This window comes from Colletes latitarsis, chromosome 12 (genome assembly GCF_051014445.1).
Source record: "Colletes latitarsis isolate SP2378_abdomen chromosome 12, iyColLati1, whole genome shotgun sequence".
NCBI classification, from domain to species: Eukaryota; Metazoa; Arthropoda; class Insecta; order Hymenoptera; family Colletidae; genus Colletes; species Colletes latitarsis.
In genome coordinates, this window is record NC_135145.1 from 20,122,242 (window position 1) to 20,142,992 (window position 20,751).

General features: G+C 36.5%; 1 protein-coding gene across 2 annotated transcripts in view; it reads right to left on the minus strand.

Moving 5' to 3' along the window:
* Window positions 1-237: 237 nt before the first annotated feature.
* The window catches only part of Msx (homeobox protein Msx), a 39,669-nt gene continuing 19,155 nt past the window's right edge, over window positions 238-20,751 (minus strand). The window contains exons 2-3 of one of the 2 annotated variants that reach the window (XM_076779274.1): window positions 14,320-14,516; window positions 238-1,771 (exon numbers count right to left, since the gene is read on the minus strand). In XM_076779274.1, coding sequence (XP_076635389.1) covers window positions 1,610-1,771; window positions 14,320-14,516 — 359 coding nt within the window. In that variant the 3' untranslated portion in view covers window positions 238-1,609. Of the gene's footprint in view, window positions 1,795-14,319; window positions 14,517-20,751 lie in introns of both variants that reach the window. The other variant, XM_076779273.1, reaches the window with a different exon arrangement.

Consider the following 20,751-nt stretch of genomic DNA (forward strand, 5'->3'; position numbering starts at 1 on the left):
GAAAAAAATTCGAGAAGGTGCCTAAATTTTTCGACAAAATTAAAAAATTTCAAATCGTTCTGGAAAAATTATTTTCGTTTGCTGGGGTCAATTACAATAATTTTTGGTGAATAGACCTACCCCCGAAATCCTACCCATTTTCTAGAAAAAAATTCAGTACGCGCGGAAATTCAAACGTTAATAACTTTTTAACGAAGCCTCAATCAACAAATTAGTATTCTTGATTTTCGTCTTATTTTGGCCTCTAGAATCCTCCATTTTCCCAGTTTTTCCCAAAGTTGGCCGAACACCCTGTATTCTCGTACCTTCGTAGCTGTTTAAAAAAAAAAAAATCATACGGAGATCCTCCCTGGATGGAATAACGTGTACAATCGGTCGTAAATACTGAAATCACTTTTATTTTGCTATGGTATACTTCCATGGATAAATTATATCATGTTACATTTATACAGGGTCGCTTAGGTACATCCGGGACCTCGTCGCGTTTCCAGCATTAGCTTCACTCTCGTGGCGGTACCACCGTTTCCCTCGATCGATCGCGGGCACACATAAGTACAGAATTTACATTTCTCTTCACCCGGGGCACACGCACACTTATATACAGATTCCTTTGACTTTCATATTCGTACACTTAAAATAAGACTGTCCGACATAGCTGTTGCCCGGAGACGCGCGGATTTCCGGCAATCGAATCAAAGGCGAAACTTCGAGCGGCGAACGAACGACTTCGACGCAGAATTCTGGCCGTCGTGCAGCGGATAATCCTCGCTCGTCGATTTTCCCGAAGATAAACGCGCCGAAGGGACGCGTTAATTAAGATGCCACGATTCGATCCTATCGTGGTTTAATTTTTTTATTCGTCTCCCGTCGATCGTCGCGGATCAGATATTTCCCCGCGCGGAAATCGAACGTCCTGTACACGCGTATATACATAGGTACATTTACGATCTACTCGCGTTAAGGCGTCTATTTACAATATGTACATCGGTTTCGCCGGTTTCCCTTGAGATCAACGCCTTGAAATGCCTTCTAAATGCTGTCGCGTTTCGTCGCGGACAAATAAAGAGACTCTTTCAGTCATCGTCGTACAGCGGAGAAGTTTCTGTCCGTTCTGGGATCCCAGACGACGATGGTTCCGAGTGCACAGTGCGTCGTTCGACGATCCTTTTCTACGATTAAATCAGCACGATAATCTGCGACACTGGGGGGAATTTAATCGTGAAATGTTAACGATTCGATAGGAAGTAATTTTTTCGACGGATCGCGACACACTGTGCGACCATTCCGTAGTTTCGAGTCTTAGATCCTACTGTTCATTGACACTTGGTTGAACTTTCTTTTCACTGTCCATGCGGTGAGCCTCGAAGCCATCATCGTCGTCTCGCCTCGAATGGAAAATGGCTCCAAGAAGTCGTCTTTGGTCGGTTGTCCAACATCCGGTGGATTATTGTTTGGATCCGAATTGGACATAGGGATCACAACGACGCGTTTGTCCGGGCTGAAGAGATAGGCTAGCCAGGATGCGAGCGACTCGAGCTCGCGCGGCTCGAGTCTGCCTTATTAAGGCCTGTGTCCAGGGGGCCCCATGAACATGGCTGCCGCGGTGTGCCTAGCCATGGCCGCCGCGATGAAGGGAGGCACTCCAGGTGTTCCAGGGGGCCCCACTCCGGAGAACATGAGGCCCGAGCCGAAACTCGGGTGCAACAGCGGCCTCGCGGACAACCTGAGCTTCTCGATTTCCGCCTCCTGCAACCGCTTCGCCTTCGCCCTCCTGTTCTGGAACCAGATTTTCACCTGAAACACGACAAACGGGACCGTTTCTTTAGATCTTTCCAAAGAATCTTAACGAGGTATTGCTGCCTAGACTCTCAATTTCACGGCCCTTTTTGTGATTTTTTTTCTTTAATGATAGATAGGCTGTTTTGTATCGAGACTTTGTTGATGTATTTATTCATCTTATAAGCATGTACGATATTTTTTTCGTGGAAAAATATTAAAAATTGTGGAAATTATAACTTCTTATTTAGTGGCTCAAGTATCTTCATAGAGAAGGTTTCGAAGGTTTCGAATTTCTATTTTTTAATCGTTCCCTTGTCTCTAGCGTATTAAAGAAAATAGTAAAACTCAATATTTTTTTAAATCTCTAGTTTCAGCTATAGATGGCGTGTCTGCTGAATATTCTCTCCAAATTTGAAGTCAATCGGTTTGCTAGATCTTGATCTATCATATAAGCCAGTTTAAATGCGTTTTTTTAAACAAAAAGCTATAACTCTCGCAATTTTTAATAGTTTTTGATGGAAAAAATACTGAACATACCTATAAGACGAATGAATATTTCTGCAAAATGTCAGTACAAAACAACCTACCTGTCGTTAAAAAAAAAATTACAAAGAAAGGCCAAAGAAATGACAGTCTAGATAGCAATACTCCCTTAAACGCGTTTTTCTCGAAACGCAAAATTCGATCTTCATGAAACTTGGCACAAATATTCTATGAATAATTGGCCACAGAATGCCGAGTCCCGATTTTTTATTTTTTTATTTAAAACACTGATATTAACAATTGTTCATAAAAAAAAATCCTTTTCTTCAAAACTTTGCCATTTTTGCAATTTTGCAAATTTTAATAAAAGAAGACCGTCATGCTGAGCGTTCTTCCATACACTAAAGAATCGATTTTAATTTTTTGGGTTTCGGATCATTTTTGAAACCTTGTCGGCGTATTTACAAAATGCCATTTTCAAGCCGTCATTTTACCGTTCTTATTAACAATTATAGTTCAAAAAAAATACTCATGCTACATTGTAATATTATTAAATGATACCTCAAATTTTGAATCAATTTATGCATTACATTTTTCACAAAAAATTCTTGAAAAACAGGCCTTTTTCAGTTTCCCTCCTTAAATGCGGTTTTCACGAAACACAAAATTTCAACGCCGTGCAACGAAGCTCAAAAACTAATGTTTTTAAACTCGATCTTCATGAAACTTGGCACAAATATTCTATAAATAATTGGCCTCAGCTTGACGAGCCTCTATTTTTTATTTTTTTATTTAAAACACTGATATTAATAATTGTTCTTTTCTTCAAGACTTCGCCATTTTTGCAATTTTGCAAATTTTAATAAAATGAGCGTTCTTCCATAAACTAAACAATCGATTTTAATTTTTTGGTTTCGGACGATTGTTGAAACCTGTACGGCGCATTTACAAAATGCCATTTTCAAGCCGTCATTTTACCGTTCTTATTAACAATTATAGTTCAAAAAAAATACTCATGCTACATTGTAATATTATTAAATGATACCTCAAATTTTGAATCAATTTATGCATTACATTTTTCACAAAAAATTCTTGAAAAACAGGCCTTTTTCAGGTTCCCTCCTTAAATGCGGTTTTCTCGAAACGCAAAATTTCGCACGCCGTGCAACAAAGCTCAAAAACTAATCACTCGATTTTCATGAAACTTGGCACAAATATTCTATAAATAATTGGCCTCAGCATGACGAGCCCCGATTTTTCATTTTTTTATTCAAAACACTGATATTAACAATTGTTCTTTTCTTCAAGACTTCGCCATTTTTGCAATTTTGCAAATTTTAATAAAATGAGCATTCTTCATTAAACTAAACAATCGATTTTAATTTTTTGGGTTTCAGATCATTTTTGAAACCTGTACGCTGCACGGTGCATTTACAAAATGTCATTTTCGAGCCGCCATTGTACCGTTCTTATTAACAATTACAGTTCAAAAAAAAAATACTCATGTTACGTTATAATATTAATAATTGATAGCTGTAATTTTAAATCAATTTATGCATTACATTTTTAAGAAAAAATTCTTGAAAAACAGGCCATTTACAGGTTCCTCCCTTAAACCCGTTTTTCTTGAAACGCAAAATTTCGCATGCCGTGCAACAGAGCTCAAAAACTAATCACTCGATCTTCATGAAACTTGGCACAAATATTCTATGAATAATTGGCCACAGAATGACGAGCCCCGATTTTTCATTTTTTTATTCAAAACACTGATATTAACAATCTAAATTCGTAATAACAATTCTTTTCTTCGAGACTTCGTCATTTTTGCAATTTTGCAAATTTTAATAAAATGAGCATTCTTTCATAAACTAAACAATCGATTTTAATTTTTTGGGTTTCAGATCATTTTTGAAACCTGTACGCTGCACGGTGCATTTACAAAATGTCATTTTCGAGCCGCCATTGTGCCGTTCTTATTAACAATTACTTATTAAAAAAAATACTCATGTTACATTGTAATATTAATAATTGATAGCTCAAATTTTAAATCAATTTATGCATTACATTTTTCACAAAAAATTCTTGAAAAACAGGCCTTTTTCAGGTTCCCCCCTTAAACGCGTTTTTCTCGAAACGCAAAATTTCCTACGCTGTGCAACGTAGCTCAAAAACTAATTACTCGATTTTCATGAAACTTGGCACAAATATTCTATAAATAATTGGCCTCAGCTTGACGAGCCCCTATTTTTTATTTTTTTATTGAAAAAGCTGATATTAACAATCTAAATTCGTAATAACAATTCTTTTCTTCAAGACTTCGCCATTTTTGCAATTTTGCAAATTTTAATAAAATGAGCGTTCTTCCATAAACTAAACAATCGATTTTAATTTTTTGGGTTTCAGATCATTTTTGAAACCTGTACGCTGCACGGTGCATTTTTAAAATGTCATTTTCGAGCCACCATTGTACCGTTCTTATTAACAATTACAGTTCAAAAAAAAATACTCATGTTACATTATAATATTATTAAATGATACCTCAAATTTTAAATCAATTTATGCATTACATTTTTAAGAAAAAATTCTTGAAAAACAGGCCATTTTCAGGTTCCCCCCTTAAACCCGTTTTTCTTGAAACGCAAAATTTCGCATGCCGTGCAACGTAGCTCAAAAACTAATTACTCGATTTTCATGAAACTTGGCACAAATATTCTATGAATAATTGGCCACAGAATGACGAGCCCCGATTTTTCATTTTTTTATTCAAAACACTGATATTATCAATCTAAATTCGCAATAACAATTCTTTTCTTCAAGACTTCGCCATTTTTGGAATTTTGCAAATTCTAATAAAATGAGCGTTCTTCCATAAACTAAACAATCGATTTTAATTTTTTGGGTTTCAGATCATTTTTGAAACCTGTACGCTGCACGGTGCATTTACAAAATGTCATTTTCGAGCCACCATTGTACCGTTCTTATTAACAATTACAGTTCAAAATATACTCATGCTATATTATAATATTAATAATTGATAGCTCAAATTTTAAATCAATTTATGCATTACATTTTTAAGAAAAAAATTCTTGAAAAACAGGCCATTTACATGACTATCTTTGGTGGATTTCGCAACAATCCCATTGGGTGTTTAGACAAGGCTAAATAGGCTCGCGATAGGATCGCGCTTCTCAAACGCGAGGCATTGTCACGCTCTTGATCCCGAATCGACTTTCGCCGGATATCGTCACGGCGATCAGCATCGATGGAATCATTCGCGCGGATCGGAGCAGAAAACCGTCGTGCATCGTCGGCGACGGGGGGCCATCGATACGGGCAGCGTAATTAAATAATTACGCTATCGATCAGCCGTACGTAAACGGTCTAACGAGGGACGCGCGCGATCGGCGAACAGCGAGCGGAGAAAATGGCCGGTTACGGTGGGGGCAGCCGACGGGGCTATTTAGCGCGTAATTAGCCGCCTCAAATTGGTGAAAGCAACGATCCAACCGAGCCAGGAATCCGACGTCGATCGCGGAAAAATCGCTTCTGTATGCGTTACGCGTCTCGAATTTTGCTCAGCCGCGGGCAAACGGTTTCTCGCCCGGTAATTGCGTTTGCTCACTGGCCGATTTTCTGTTTGAACAGACGCGGCGATTTCCCCTTTGGAAATCGCGCGATTAATCGGCGCCTCTATGCTGGGATTTCCTGGCTAATTGCTTTTATTAATATTGATCGTCGAAAGCAAAAGCACCGAGTCTCGTAAGAGTGCTCTGCAATTATAATAGATTACATAATACGATTTACTTTCTACGTTTCACGATCAATTTTGCAAGATGCATCGCGTGTAATAACAATTCTCTTTCCGCCTTTATTCCCCCCCCCGTTTGTATACATTTGGAAAACGAGATTTGAGCGTGGATTAATACGGAATTAATTTGCTTCAAGTTCTCTGTTGCTTGTACATAGATTGTTCCCGTCGATCGTCGAAGCGTTACTATCGACAGACGTACACCGTGTACTGACATCTATTTGCCTATTGCTATCATTATCATCCTCGGTAGCGTTATTTTTATCGCGCGTAATGCCCGCTGATTACGCGGCTGCCCGTGGAATTAGCATTAAGCACCCCGTAGCACGCGTAACGAGTTCAAGGAGCCGTAATCTGATCGCTAAAATCGGCAGCAACGTACGCGGGAGTGAGGGCAAATAAAAATGTAGATGGTAAAAAACGATATAAATCGCCGGCTTCTTAATAAATCAGACGCATTGTCGGGCGCGTATGTAACGCGGACGGGAGGATACTCGTCGCTTAGAAAGTAGAAATCTCCCTTCGCGTGACAATGAGCGATCAAATTGTTGCTGGTTCTCTCGGAGGAAAGACGCTACGCGGTATTCCGTGCTGGCTTTTTCTACGCTTCCTGTTTTTCACGGTCGCAAAACTAACGCGTTACACAGCTCGCGCACAATTTTCCACACGCGCGCGAATTAAAATCTCTTATACCCCAACGAATACCCCTTTAAACAATTTTCGATCTCTGTTTGCTTAAATTTTTAGCGAACTTTAGGGAAGAAGATATTTAACTCTTTGCACTGCAAACATTATACGTACCATAGCTAGATCGGAGTGTCATTTAGAATGATAGAAATTTAATTTAGAAAATATACAGGGTGTTCACTTGTACGAAATACCAATTTGTTGATGGAGGCGTCGTTAAAAAATCGAATTTTTTTATAGAAAGTGAGTAGGATTACGAGGGTATGTTTAATGATCAAAAATTATTGTAATTGACTCTGGAAATCGACAATAATTTTTGCAGAACGATTTGAAATTTTTTTTTTCGTTGAAAAATTTAATACCTCGAATTTTTTTCTAGAAAGTGGATAGGATTTCGAGGGTATGTCTAATGACTAAAAATTATTGTAATTGACTCTGGAAACAGAAAATAATTTTTTCAGAACGATTTGAAATTTTTTTTTTTCACTGAAAAGTTTTGACACCTGTCGATTTTTCTTAAAAATTCGTTTTTTATTTTTAATAAATTTGTTTGGCGCTGTATGGAAAAGTTGTTTAGTACTTTTTTGTAGGCACCTATGAGCTCTACTTCAGAAAAAAGTTTCATTGAAATATATTGAGTATTGTAGAAGTTATGGCTATTTGAAAATTGGACCACTTTTATGGAGTTTTTCGTATTTTACGGAGTCAAGGATCAACTTTTTCAATATTTTTAGAATTTCTACATATTCTTCACTAAAATACGCGTTGATTGCTTTTTTAAACTTTAAAATCCCCCAATCCGTTCAGAAGTTATGACATTTTAAAGATTTGCATGAAATTTCGGGGGTGCATTTCTGGTCTCACATTTAGATTTTCGGTCAGGAATTTTTTTCTCGAAAATGCTTAGGATTTCGAGGTTATGTATAATGACCAAGAATGATCGTAATTGCCCTCTGTAACTAAATATAATTTTTTTAGTATGATTTGAAATTTTTTAGTTTTGTCGAAATATTTGTCCCCTACTCGAATTTTTTTCTGGAATGTGGGTAGGATTTCGAGGGTATGTCTAATGACTAAAAATTATTGTAATTGACTCTGGAAACCGAAAATAATTTTTTCAGAACGATTTACAATTTTTCTTTTTCATCGAAAAATTTGACCCATACTGAAATTTTTTTCTCGAATGTGGGTAGGATTTTGGGATTATGTCTATTCACCAAAAATGATTGTAATTGACCCCCGTAATTAGAAATAATTTTTTCAGAATGATTTGAAATTTTTTATTTTCGCGGAAAAATTTAGGCACTTACCCCCTGTCGATTTTTCTTCGAAACTAGTTTTTTATTTTTAATAAATTTGTTTGACGCTGTACGAAAATTTTGTTTAATACTTTTTTGTAGGTACCCATGAGCTCTAGTTCAGAGAAAAATTTCAATGAAATCCATTCACTATGATAGGAGTTATAGTCGTTTGAAAATTGGACCACTTTTATGGGTTTTTTTTTCAGTTTACGGGGTTAAGGACGAGGTTTTTCAAAGTTTTTGGAATATCTACATATTCTATAGTAAAATACGCGTTGATTGCTTTTTTAAACGTTAAAATTCGTCAATCCGTTCAAGAGTTATAGCATTTTAAAGATTCGTATGAAATTTCAGAAAAACATTTCTGGCCTCACATTAGATTTTCGGTAAACAATTTTTTTCTCGAAAATGCATAAGATTTCGAGGGTATGTATAATGACCAAAAATGATCGTAATTGACCCCTGTAATTAAATATAATTTTTAATTCAGGTCCGCAACCAAAAATAATTTTTCCAGAACGATTTGAAATTTTTGAATTTAATAACTTTCTAACACAGCCTCCATCAACAAATTGGTATTCTTGATTTTCGTCTTATTTTGGCCACTAGAAACCCCCATTAAAATTTTTCCCAGGGGTGGCCTCACACCCTGTATAAATAAAGTTTAAATTACAGGTATTCACGTACATGTTCGTGGAAAGAAGAATACTTGTTTATTTTTAGAAATCACATCGGAAAATTCAAGTTGGTTCATATCGATAAATATTCTCAGAGTGCAAAGGGTTGAAAAGTTTCGATTTTGGAGTATCTCGAGTAGAATAAGGGGAGTTTTCTGATTAGAACCAACATAACTTTATTTACACAACCTGAACTAACATTCAATTTGAGAACAATAACTTTTTAATGAACCTCGACATATAAACAAAATTTAAATTATAGGTATTCATGTACATGTTATTTTTAGAAATCACATCGGAAAATTTAATTTGGTTCATATCGATAAATAGTCTCAGAGTGCAAAGGGTTGAAATGTTTCGATCTTGGAGTATCTCGAGTAGAATAAGGGGAGTTTTCTGATTAGAACCAACATAACTTTATTTACACAATCTGAACTAACATTCAATTTGAGAACAAAAACTTTTCAATGAATCTCGACATATAAATAAAATTTAAATTATAGGTATTCATGTACATGTTTTTGGAAAGAAGAATAGTTGTTCATTTTTAGAAATCACATCGGAAAATTTAATTTGCTTCATATCAATAAATAGTTTCAGAGTGCAAAGGGTTGAAAATTTCGATCATGGAGTATCTCTGGTAGAATAAGGGGAATTTTCTGATTAGAACCAACATAACTTTACTTACACAACCTGAACTAACATTCAATTTGAGAACAATAACTTTTTAATGAATCTCGACATATAAACAAAATTTAAATTATAGGTATTCACGTTCATGTTTGTTATTTTTAGAAATCACATCGGAAAATTTAATTTGCTTCATATCGATAAATATTCTCCCAGTGCAAAGGGTTGAAAAGCTTCGATCTTGGAGTATCTCTGTTAGAATAAGGAGTGTTTTGTGATTAGAACCAACATAACTTTATTTACACAACCTGAACTAACATTCAACTTGGAAACAAATACTTTTTAATGAATCTCGAAATATAAATAAAATTTAAATTATAAGTATTCACGTCCATGTTTGTAGAAAGAAGAATAGTTGTTCATTTTTAGAAATCACATCGGAAAATTTAATTTGCTTCATATCGATAAATAGTCTCCCAGTGCAAAGGGGTTGAAAAGTTTCGATCTTGGAGTATCTCTGTTAGAATAAGGGGTGTTTTCTCGATGGATTGTCGATCGATGTTGGAGGTATTGCAAGGTATTTCCAGGAACGGCCCCCGGCGTGAATATCGGAGCCTAAATCGCGACATAGCTCTTGGTCGCGAGTGAATAATGAAAGGAACGCGGAGCGTGGCGGGACCAGGGTGTTTCGGGCTGGCAACGAGGACACGGGGAGATGGCTGGACGATCGTAGCTTATCTAAGCAAATGAATACGACGAAGCTTCATTTCGCCTGATGCATTGTAATGAATGCGCAAAGTGTATCTGGACACGCTAACTGCACGATAATAGCCGCATCGCGACGGTCATTTCGGCTATTACACGTGTCAGGTTAGAACGTATGTCCAGCCACGTCGTGTCCCTAACGTTCCGTTACTTTTATTGCCGCGAAACGCCCCGAGTTCGATAAATTTTTTTTATCGTCCGCGCGTTAAGCAGCCGGCAATGAACGGTACCCGTGAGAATATCTCGTTTACGCTATTAATTAAATTAGCGTCTCGCTATAAACGGCTCCGCCAGCGCGCACCAAGTAGATCCAGAATTTCAAGATCGGACACGCTCGACAGTTTATCGGTACACGTTTTTAATCGTGCACAACGAACGAATATTTAAAATAATCTTCGGAACTATTTACATATTTGTCGGGACGTTTTAGAACAATAAATAGCTACCTACGACCACGCGAGGCTCGATCCGATTGCGCGGCCATGGAATAACAGATCGCCGTGACGCCAGTCGCTCGTTAGAATCGCTGCTTTACATACTTGTGACGCATTTTAGCCGAGCATTCTCGACGGGATGTTTTTCAATAAATTAGTCTAATTTCGAATCGTTCTTCCGGTAAGCTCACGACCGGTTCGACATGCGATCGCTATCGGTAGGCCGCGCGTTTCTATCCAATTTAATCGATTCTAAATTCCGTTCGTTCGTCTTCTGCGCTTCTCGAATGGAGTTGTCGATAGAATAATTCGAGGTGGAATTGCGTTTCCGAGGAGTTTGGAGGCATTTCCTGGCGATAGCCAATTGAACGATCGTTTCGAACGATATAAAAATTTAGTACAACATTGTATCGTTCGATCATGTTAGGGCGCGTAATTAGCAGTTGCAACGCCAGAGGCAGACTAACAAGGAACTTCGATTTTGATGAAACTTCGTGCACTTATGAAGCAGCCAAAAATAATCGACGCGTATTTTTTTTTAGCTGTGGTAGCTCGAGTTTAAGGGGTGAAACCACCCCTTGAGGTTTTGGCTCGAAACGGATATCTCGAAAACGGAAAGACGTACGAAAAAATTGTTAATGGGCCAGGTTAATGGGTTCTTATGTACAATAATATGGGGGTTGAAAAATTTAACGAAATACAATTTGTTTATGAGAAGAAAAAATTTATTATCTTTATTTTTCATTTTATTGAAATTTTCATAATGACAAAAAATTACGAGCATTTTATTCCAAATCCATTGGTATGTAATATTTTAAAATTGCCTCTTATAGTTTTGCTGATTTTTATGATTTATATCTTGCACGTACATCTATTATGGAAGTAGTCATTCTAACTTTTATTTTAATGAAGCACTGTGGCCTTGTACTAAATTATACAGTAACATGTAACAAGTTTCTTAACAGTAATGAGAAGATTAATTGTTTTTATTACCCATTTTCGAGAAAAAAATTCGAGTAGGTACTGAAATTTTTAGATGAAATTAAAAAATTTTGAATCATACTAAAAAAATTATATGTAGTTACAGGGGTCAATTATAATTATTTTTGGTCATTAGACATACCCCCGAAATCCTACGCATTTTCGAGAAAAAAATTGTTAACCAAAATCTAATGTGAGACCAGAAATACTTCCCTGAAATTTTATGCATATCTTTAAAACGTCATAACTTCTGAATGGATTGAAGGATTTTAATGTCTAAAAAAGCAATCAACGCGTATTTTAGTGTAGAATAAGTAGAAATTCTAAAAATATTCGAAAACTTGTTCCTTGACCCCCTAAAATGAGAAAAACCCCATACAAATGGTCCAATTTTTAAACAGCCATAACTCCTCTAATAGTGAATATATCTGATTAAAACATTTTTCTGAAGTAGAGATCATAGGTACCTACAAAAAAGTATTAGACAATTTTTCTGTAGGGTGTCAAACAAAATGATCAAAAATTAAAAATGAATATTTAAGAAAAATCGACAGGAGGTAGGTGTCTAAATTTTTCAGCAAAAAAAAAAATTTCAAATCCCTATTAAAAAATTATTTTCGGTTGAGAGGATTAATTACAATCATTTTTAGTGAATACACACATCCTCGAAATCCTAACCATTTTTGAGAAAATAATTCCATATCGAAAATATAATTTCAGGTCAGAAATTTCGCAAGCGTATCTTTAAAATGTCATAACTTTTGAACGGATTAGCCGATTTTAATGTTTCAAAATCCAAACAACGCGTATTTTGGTGTAAAATATGTAGAAATTCTAAAATATTTGGGAAAGCTCGTTCTTAACTACGTAAATTGAGAAAAACCCCATAAAAGTGATTCAATTTTCAAACGACCATAACTCCTAGCATAGTGAATGGATTACATTGAAATTTTGGGTGGAACTAGAGTTCATAGATATCTACAAAAAAGTATTAGACAACTTTTCTGTAGGATGTCAAGCGAAATTATTAAAAATCAAAAACGAATTTTTAAGGAAAATCAACAGGGGGTAGGTGCCTAAATTTTTCAGCGAAAAAAAATATTTCAAATCGTTCTAGAAAAATTATTTTCGGTTGCGGGGGTCAATTACGATAATTTTTGGTGAATAGACATACCCTCAAATTCCTACCAACTTTGGAGAAAAAAATTCGAGAAAGTGTGAAACTTTTCGACAAAATTAAAAAATTTCTAATCATTATAAAAAAATTATTTTTAGCTATAGGGGTAAATTATAATCATTTTTGATCTTTAGACATAACCCCGAATTCCTAACCATTTCGGAGCAAAAAATTCGAGAATGTGTGAAACTTTTCGACGAAATTAAAAAATTTCAAATCATTATAAAAAAATTATTTTTAGCTATAGGGGTAAATTATAATCATTTTTGGTCATTAGACATAACCCCGAATTCCTAACCATTTTGAAGAAAAAAATTCGAGAAAGTGTGAAACTTTTCGACAAAATTAAAAAATTTCAAATCGTTCTGGAAAAATTATTTTTAGCTATAGGGGTAAATTATAATAATTTTTGGTCATTAGACATACCCTCGAATTCCTATCCACTTTGGCGAAAAAAATTCGAGAAAGTGTGAAATTTTCCAAGAAAATTAACAAATTTCAAATCGTTCTGAAAAAATTATTTTCGGTTTAAAATTTGAAATTTAAGTTAAAAATTACATTGCACAATTTAGTGCAATCCTACAGTGCTTCATTAAAATCAAAGTTAGAACTAGAAAATCATCAAAATCTGCAAAAGAGGCAATTTTAAAATATTCATACCAATGAATTTAAAATAAAATGCTCGTCATTTTCTGTCATTATGAAAATTTCAACAAAATGAAAAATTAAGTTAATAAATTTTTTCTTCTCATAAACAAATTGTATTTCGTTAAATTTTTCAACCCCCATATTATTGTACATAAGAACCCATTAACTTCGCCCATAAACAATTTTTTCGTACATCTTTCCGTTTTCGAGATAACCGTTTCGAGCCAAAACCTCAAGGGGTGGTTTCACCCCTTAAACTCGAGCTACCACAGCTAAAAAAAATACGCGTCGATTATTTTTGGCTGCTTCATAAGTGCACGAAGTTTCATCAAAATCGAAGTTCCTTGTTAGTCTGCCTCTGGCGTTGCAACTGCTAATTACACGCCCTAACATGATCGAACGATACAATGTTGTACTAAATTTTTATATCGTTCGAAACGATCGTTCAATTGGCTATCGCCAGGAAATGCCTCCAAACTCCTCGGAAACGCAATTCCACCTCGAATTATTCTATCGACAACTCCATTCGAGAAGCGCAGAAGACGAACGAACGGAATTTAGAATCGATTAAATTGGATAGAAACGCGCGGCCTACCGATAGCGATCGCATGTCGAACCGGTCGTGAGCTTACCGGAAGAACGATTCGAAATTAGACTAATTTATTGAAAAACAACTGTCGAGAATGCTCGGCTAAAACGCGTCACAGGTATGTAAAGCAGCGATTCTAACGAGCGACTGGCGTCACGGCGATCTTTTTGGCTGCTTCATAAGTGTACGAAGTTTCGTGAAAATCGAAGCCGTACCGTTCGCGAACGTTCCATGCAAGAATAGCAAAAATTGGAGGTTCCTTGGTGAAATATCTATAGAAGGCTCGCGTGAAGGGATCTTTTTAGCGGTTGTTCGTCGTTCGTTAAGTGGAGCTTAATGGCCGCTCGTGGCGAGTCTCACCTGCGTTTCCGTGAGGTGGAGGGAGGAGGAGAACTCGGCTCTTTCGGCGATGGTCAGGTACTGCTTTTCGCGAAACTTTTTCTCGAGAGAGAGCAGCTGTTGCGTGGTGAACGGTGTCCTCGGTTTGCGGTTCGGCTTGTGCTTCCTGAGGGTGCACCTGACCGGTCCTGGTCCAGGTCCCGGCAGTCTCAGATCGCCTGAAATCGGTTAGAATAATTCTAGATCAATCACTGGACACGTCTCGAATTCCTCGTTTGTTCGAACGATCGGCTTCTGGGATGGGGGATTTATAGGCAGGGAAGCGTAACGTTTGGCTAATTGTCGAAACACCGAAATAACATGAGCACGAGTGTCGGTTGGCAGCGCGAGGTCGTCAATTCCGCGGCGTGTGTTTGACAGCAACAATGTAACCGTATCGTTGGAACACGTCGCGCGAGAAAATATGTTCGCGATCGGCCGAAAAGCCTTTGGTACACGGCTAACCGAGCGTACAAGCGGAATAATTAACGCAGTCGATTACTATACGAAGGTGAATTAAGATATCGTTTCGTCGGCCCGCAGAATATTTTCCCCTCGCGGTCATAACTCGCATAATTATTGCACCGACCGTTGGCGGCTGATAAATCATCAATGTCGTTGCAGCTGCAGGTAGAAAGAGACGGGAAGAGAGAAATAGAGAGAGAGAGGAGAGACCTTTTCTTGTCGCACGGGATCCGATAAAAGTATTTACAGATTTCTTTCGGTGTACGCGTCGAATCGTTGGTCGATTTTTTCCTTTTTATTATCGTTAATTATGCCTGAAACACCGATGGAAATAAAGCGTCCACCGAATATCCGATACGAGCTTCGTAATATTAATCATGTTTGCGCAGATTTGTTCGAATGGCGCAAAATTATCGGCTCGTTATTTCCGTGCATGCATTGCATAATGATTATCTGCGAACCCGCGATAATGTCCAGCACCGAGCGTTAATTAATGCGGCGGATCGATCGAAAACCCACCCCTCTCCCTCGAATTTCCAACAGACTTTTCAACGACGATCAAAATTCGCTCCGATAGTCACCTGTTTCGCATCGTTCGACGATCAGGGGTCTCGTGTGTTACAATTTCTAATTAAGGGAGTATTGCTGCCTAGGCTGTTATATTTTCGGCCTTTTTTTGTGATTTTTTTTTAACGACATTTTGTACTGACATTTTGCAGATACAGGATGTTTGGACAAACGGGGGAAATATTGTAATGGGAGATTCTAGAGGCCAAAATAAGATGAAAATTAAGAATACTAATTTGTTGATAGAGGCTTCGTTAAAAAGTTATTAAGAATTAAATTAAAAAATTTCACGCGAATCTTTAGAACGTCATAACTTCTGAACGGATGGGACGATTTTAATGTTTAAAAAAGCAAACAACGCGTATTTTAGTGTAGAATAAGTAGAAATTCTAAAAATATTCGAAAACTTGTTCCTTAACCCCCTAAAATGAGAAAAACCCCATAAAAGTGGTCCAATTTTCAAACAGCCATAACTCCTACAATTGTGAATATATTTCAGTGAAACTTTTTTCTGAAGTAGAGCTCATGGGTACCTACAGAAAAGTATTAGGCAACTTTTCTGTACAGCACCAACCAAATTTATTAAACATGAAAAACGAATTTCTAAGAAAAATCTACAGGGGTTAGGTGTCTATATTTTTTGGCAAAATTAAAAAATTTCAAATCGTTCCGGAAAAATTTTTTTCAATTGCGGGGGTCAATTACAATCATTTTTGGTGAAGAGACATACCTTCAAAATCCTACGCGTTTTCGAGAAAAAAATTCCTTACCGAAAATCTAATCTAATGATGCCACGAAATTTTATGTGAATCTTTAAAATGGCGTAACTTCTGAACGGATGGGACGATTTTAATGTTTAAAAAAGCAAACAACGCGTAATTTTAGTGTAGAATAAGTAGAAATTCTAAAAATTTTCGAAAACTTGTTTCTTGACCCCCTAAAATGAGAAAAACCCCGTAAAAATGGGCCAATTTTCAAACAGCCATAACTCCTACAATAGTGAATATATTTTAGTGAAACTTTTTTCTGAAGTAGAACTCATGGGTACCTACGGAAAAGTATTAGACAACATTTCTGTAGGGCCTCAATCAAAATTACTAAAAATGAAAAAGTAATTTTTAAGGAAAATCGACCGGGGGTAGGTGTCTATATTTTTTGGCAAAATTAAAAAATTTCAAATCGTTCTAAAAAAATTATTTTTAACTAAGGGAGTTAATTAGAATCATTTTTGGTGAAGAGACATACCTTCGAAATCCTACGCGTTTTCGAGAAAAAAATTCCTTACCGAAAATCTAATCTAATGATGCCACGAAATTTTATGTGAATCTTTAAAATGGCGTAACTTCTGAACGGATTGGACGATTTTAATGTTTAAAAAAGCAAACAACGCGTATTTTAGTGTAGAATAAGTAGAAATTCTAAAAATATTCGAAAACTTGTTCCTTGACCCCCTAAAATGAGAAAAACCCCATAAAAATGGGCCAATTTTCAAACAGCCATAACTTCTACAATTGTGAATATATTTCAATGAAACTTTTTTCTGAAGTAGAGCTCCTGGGTATCTACAGAAAAGTATTAAACAACTTTTCTGTAGGGCGTCAAACAAAAGTACTAAAAATGAAAAAGTAATTTTTAAGAGAAATCGACAGGGGTAGGGTGCCTAAATTTTTTGACGAAAAAAAAAATTTTTAATTAATTCTAAAAAAATTATTTTCTATTGCGAGGGTCAATTACAAGCATTTTTAGTCACCAGAGATATCATCGAATCCCTACTCAGTTTTGAGAAAAAAATTCGAGAAAGTGTGAAATTTTTCGACAAAATTAAAAAATTTCAAATCGTTTTGGAAAAATTATTTTCGGTTGTGGGGGTCAATTACAATTATTTTTGGTCATTACACATATCCCCGAAATCCTACGCACTTTCGAGAAAAAAATTCGAGAAAGTGTGAAATTTTTCGACGGAAAAAAAAAATTTCAAATCATTCTGGAAAAATTATTTTCGGTTGCGAGGGTCAATTACAATCATTTTTTGTGAATAGACATACCCGAGAAATCCTACCCATTTTCGAGAAAAAAATTCGAGAAGGTGTAAAATTTTTCGACAAAATTAAAAAATTTCAAATCGTTCTAAAAAAATTATTTTCGGTTGCAAGGGTTAATTACAATCATTTTTGGTCATTACACATTCCCCCGTAATCCTGTGCATTTTCGAGAAAAAAATTCAGAAGGTGCGAAACTTTAAACGTTAATAACTTTTTAACAAAGCCTCTATTAACAAATTGGTATTCTTGATTTTCGTCTTATTTTGGCCTGTAAAATCCTTCATTAAAATTTTTATTTGTCTTATAGGTATGTACAGTATTTTTTTCATCAAAAAATATTAAAAATTTTTGTTTAAAAAAACGCATTTAAACTAGCTTACATGATATTTCAAGATCTAGCAGACCGATTGACTTCAAATTTGGAGAGAATATTCAGCAGACACGCCTTCTATAGCTGGAACTAGAGCTTTAAAAAAATATTGAGTTTTACTATTTTTTTTGATACGCCAAAAGAACGATTAACAAATAGAAATTCGAAACTTGAAGCGTCGCCATTTCTTTATTAATCAGAATTTTGACTTCTCCCTAATTCCTGCTATAACTACAACCTCCCTTATGAAGATACTTTAACCCCCTCTGTTTCAAATTATCTGGAATCCTGAAAGCCATTGGAGCATCTTTTCCAAAAGAGCCACTAAATAAGAAGTTATAATTCCCACGATTTTTAATATTTTTCCATGAAAAAAATACTGTACGTGCTTATAAGATGAATAAATACATCTACAAAGTCTCAGTACAAAACAGCCTACCTATCATTAGAAAAAAAATCACAAAAAGGGCCGTGAAATTGACAGTCTAGGCAGCAATACCTCCTTAAGGGTGCTATTCTTGCAAGGGGAGGATCGCAAAAATTTCGCGTTGCCACCGTTCACACGAATTACTCGTAAGCGTTGTTAATTCCCAATTTATACAGTTCGCGTATCGACGTCGAAGGAGCGTTCTCGTTCCGGCGACAAGCAGTGAAAAATAAATTGTCCGTTTGATTCGCGACGATAATTATCGCGTCGATGCTCGGTGATTGATTCGTACGCCCGCAATTAGCCGTGCTCCGACCACGTCAGAACCAACAGCCTTTTGTTTGGAATCAGTCAAACGTTAATTGTGCGTGACTCTTGAAAATTACACTTCAATCGACGCGAGAGGGTCTTTTCTACCACAAAGACGGGGGGCACCTGTTGTTTTAATATCTCTCCCAAGTGAATTACGATCATTTATTTATTTACAATCTATTCTTTATGATCGTGGCGATTACAAACAGCGGTAAACAAACGAACGTACGCCTTGAGAAATAATTAGGACCTGCCTCCATTCTGCGAGAAAACTTGAGTTACCGCCTGTACTCGTTTAGCGTAATTTATTCGGAAGAAAGGAATGGGAAACGGCGTTAAAAAATCTTGTACAGATCGCATCTACTCGGTAGTCAGCCCCCCCACGGATTGTAAAATATAATTGTAGCTATAAAATAAGATTAGTCGCGTTACGCGTGGGTCGACGATTTCGAGCATCACACAGGGAGATTTATAAATTGGCAAAACGCTTTGTGAGCTAATTTCAAACGAGAGAAATAAGTACAGGGTGGGGCAGTAACTATTAGCACCTCAGATATCTTGGAAACTATAAATTTCACAGAAATGTTTGCTAAAGTAAATTGTACAGTACGAAGGGCGCTATTGGGTGGCGATAATAGTTTTTTTGCAGGTGGAGGTACTTCGGACATTTGAAGGTCACATGCATTTTTTTAAATGGATCGGTATGTTTTTGCTTCCGTATCACGATAGAGGATCTTAAAACGAGTTCAACGACCTATTACACAAGGTCATCGAAGGTCATAGAAAGTAGAGAAAGGCGATAATACTTACGGTTTTGGTAGTAAATGAAACATGTTTATAGTAGGTGTTCGAAATGATGACCATCACTGTCAATGCACCGTTGGATTCTTTTTACGATTTATTGACTTGCAAGTCTTACAGCGTCAGAACTTATTGATGCACAGGCTGCAATAATTCGCTGTTGCATATCGTCAGATGTAGTTGGTACTTCTTTGTACACTTTCTTTTTCAGTGTTCCCCACAGAAAGAAATCTAAAGGTGTTATGTCTGGTGAACGAGCTGGCCACGATATTGGACCGCCGCGTCCAATCCAACGATTTCGAAATTTTTCATCGAGTTCCCTTCGCGCATTCGATGAATAATGTGCTGGGCAACCATCATGTTGATACCACATGGTTTGTCGTGTAAATAAAGGTAACTCTTCTAGAAAAAGACCCAATGTATCCTTAATAAAATTAGCATAGACGTTGCCATTCAAATTTCCATTGATAAAATAAGGTCCAATAATTTGATCACCTATGATACCGCACCATACATTCACAGACCATTGTTTTTGATGTTCAACCTGTCGTAGTCAATGTCGATTTTCCGCTGCCCATAAATGCATGTTATGCAAATTAACATTCCCGTGATTTGTGAATGTTGCTTCATCAGTAAATAAGACGGTATTAAAAAAAAGCTCATTGTTTTGAATCTGACGTATAGCCCATCGACAAAATTCAACGCGATTCATGAAGTCGTTCCCATGCAATTCTTGGTGAAGACTAACGTGATACGGATGAAATTTGTGACGGTGCAAAATGCGAAGTACGCTCCTCCTATTAATGCCAGATTCGCGTTCAATTTGTCGCGAACTGATATGAGAATTTCTAGACACACTAGCGAGCACACCGATTTCCATTTCTTCGTTAATTACTCGTTTCTGGCGTTCACTTTTACGAACATTTAAACTACCGGTTTGCCTAAGTTTATCATACACATTTTTAAATATTTGACGCGAAGGCTGAGACCGATGTGGATATCGTTCAGCATACAAGTTTTTCGCCCTTGCAGGATTTTGTTGGCATTCGCCATAAATAAGAAGCATATCAACCTGCTCTTCAAACGGATACATCGTGCCGGATTGACCGATTTATCGATACTAATCTTATGATGTTTATCTTACTCTGCAAACTATTAAAGTGTCCTTCAAGCAGTGTTTATTCTCAGTGAAGTAAACGGTAAGCATTACGCATTCCTCTACTGTTGACAATACGTATGTTTCATTTACTACCAAAACCGTAAGTATTATCGCCTTTCTCTACTTTCTATGACCTTCGATGACCTTGTGTAATAGGTCGTTGAACTCGTTTTAAGATCTTCTATCGTGATACGGAAGCAAAAACATACCGATCCATTTAAAAAAAATGGATGTGACCTTCAAATGTCCGAAGTACCTCCACCTGCGAAAA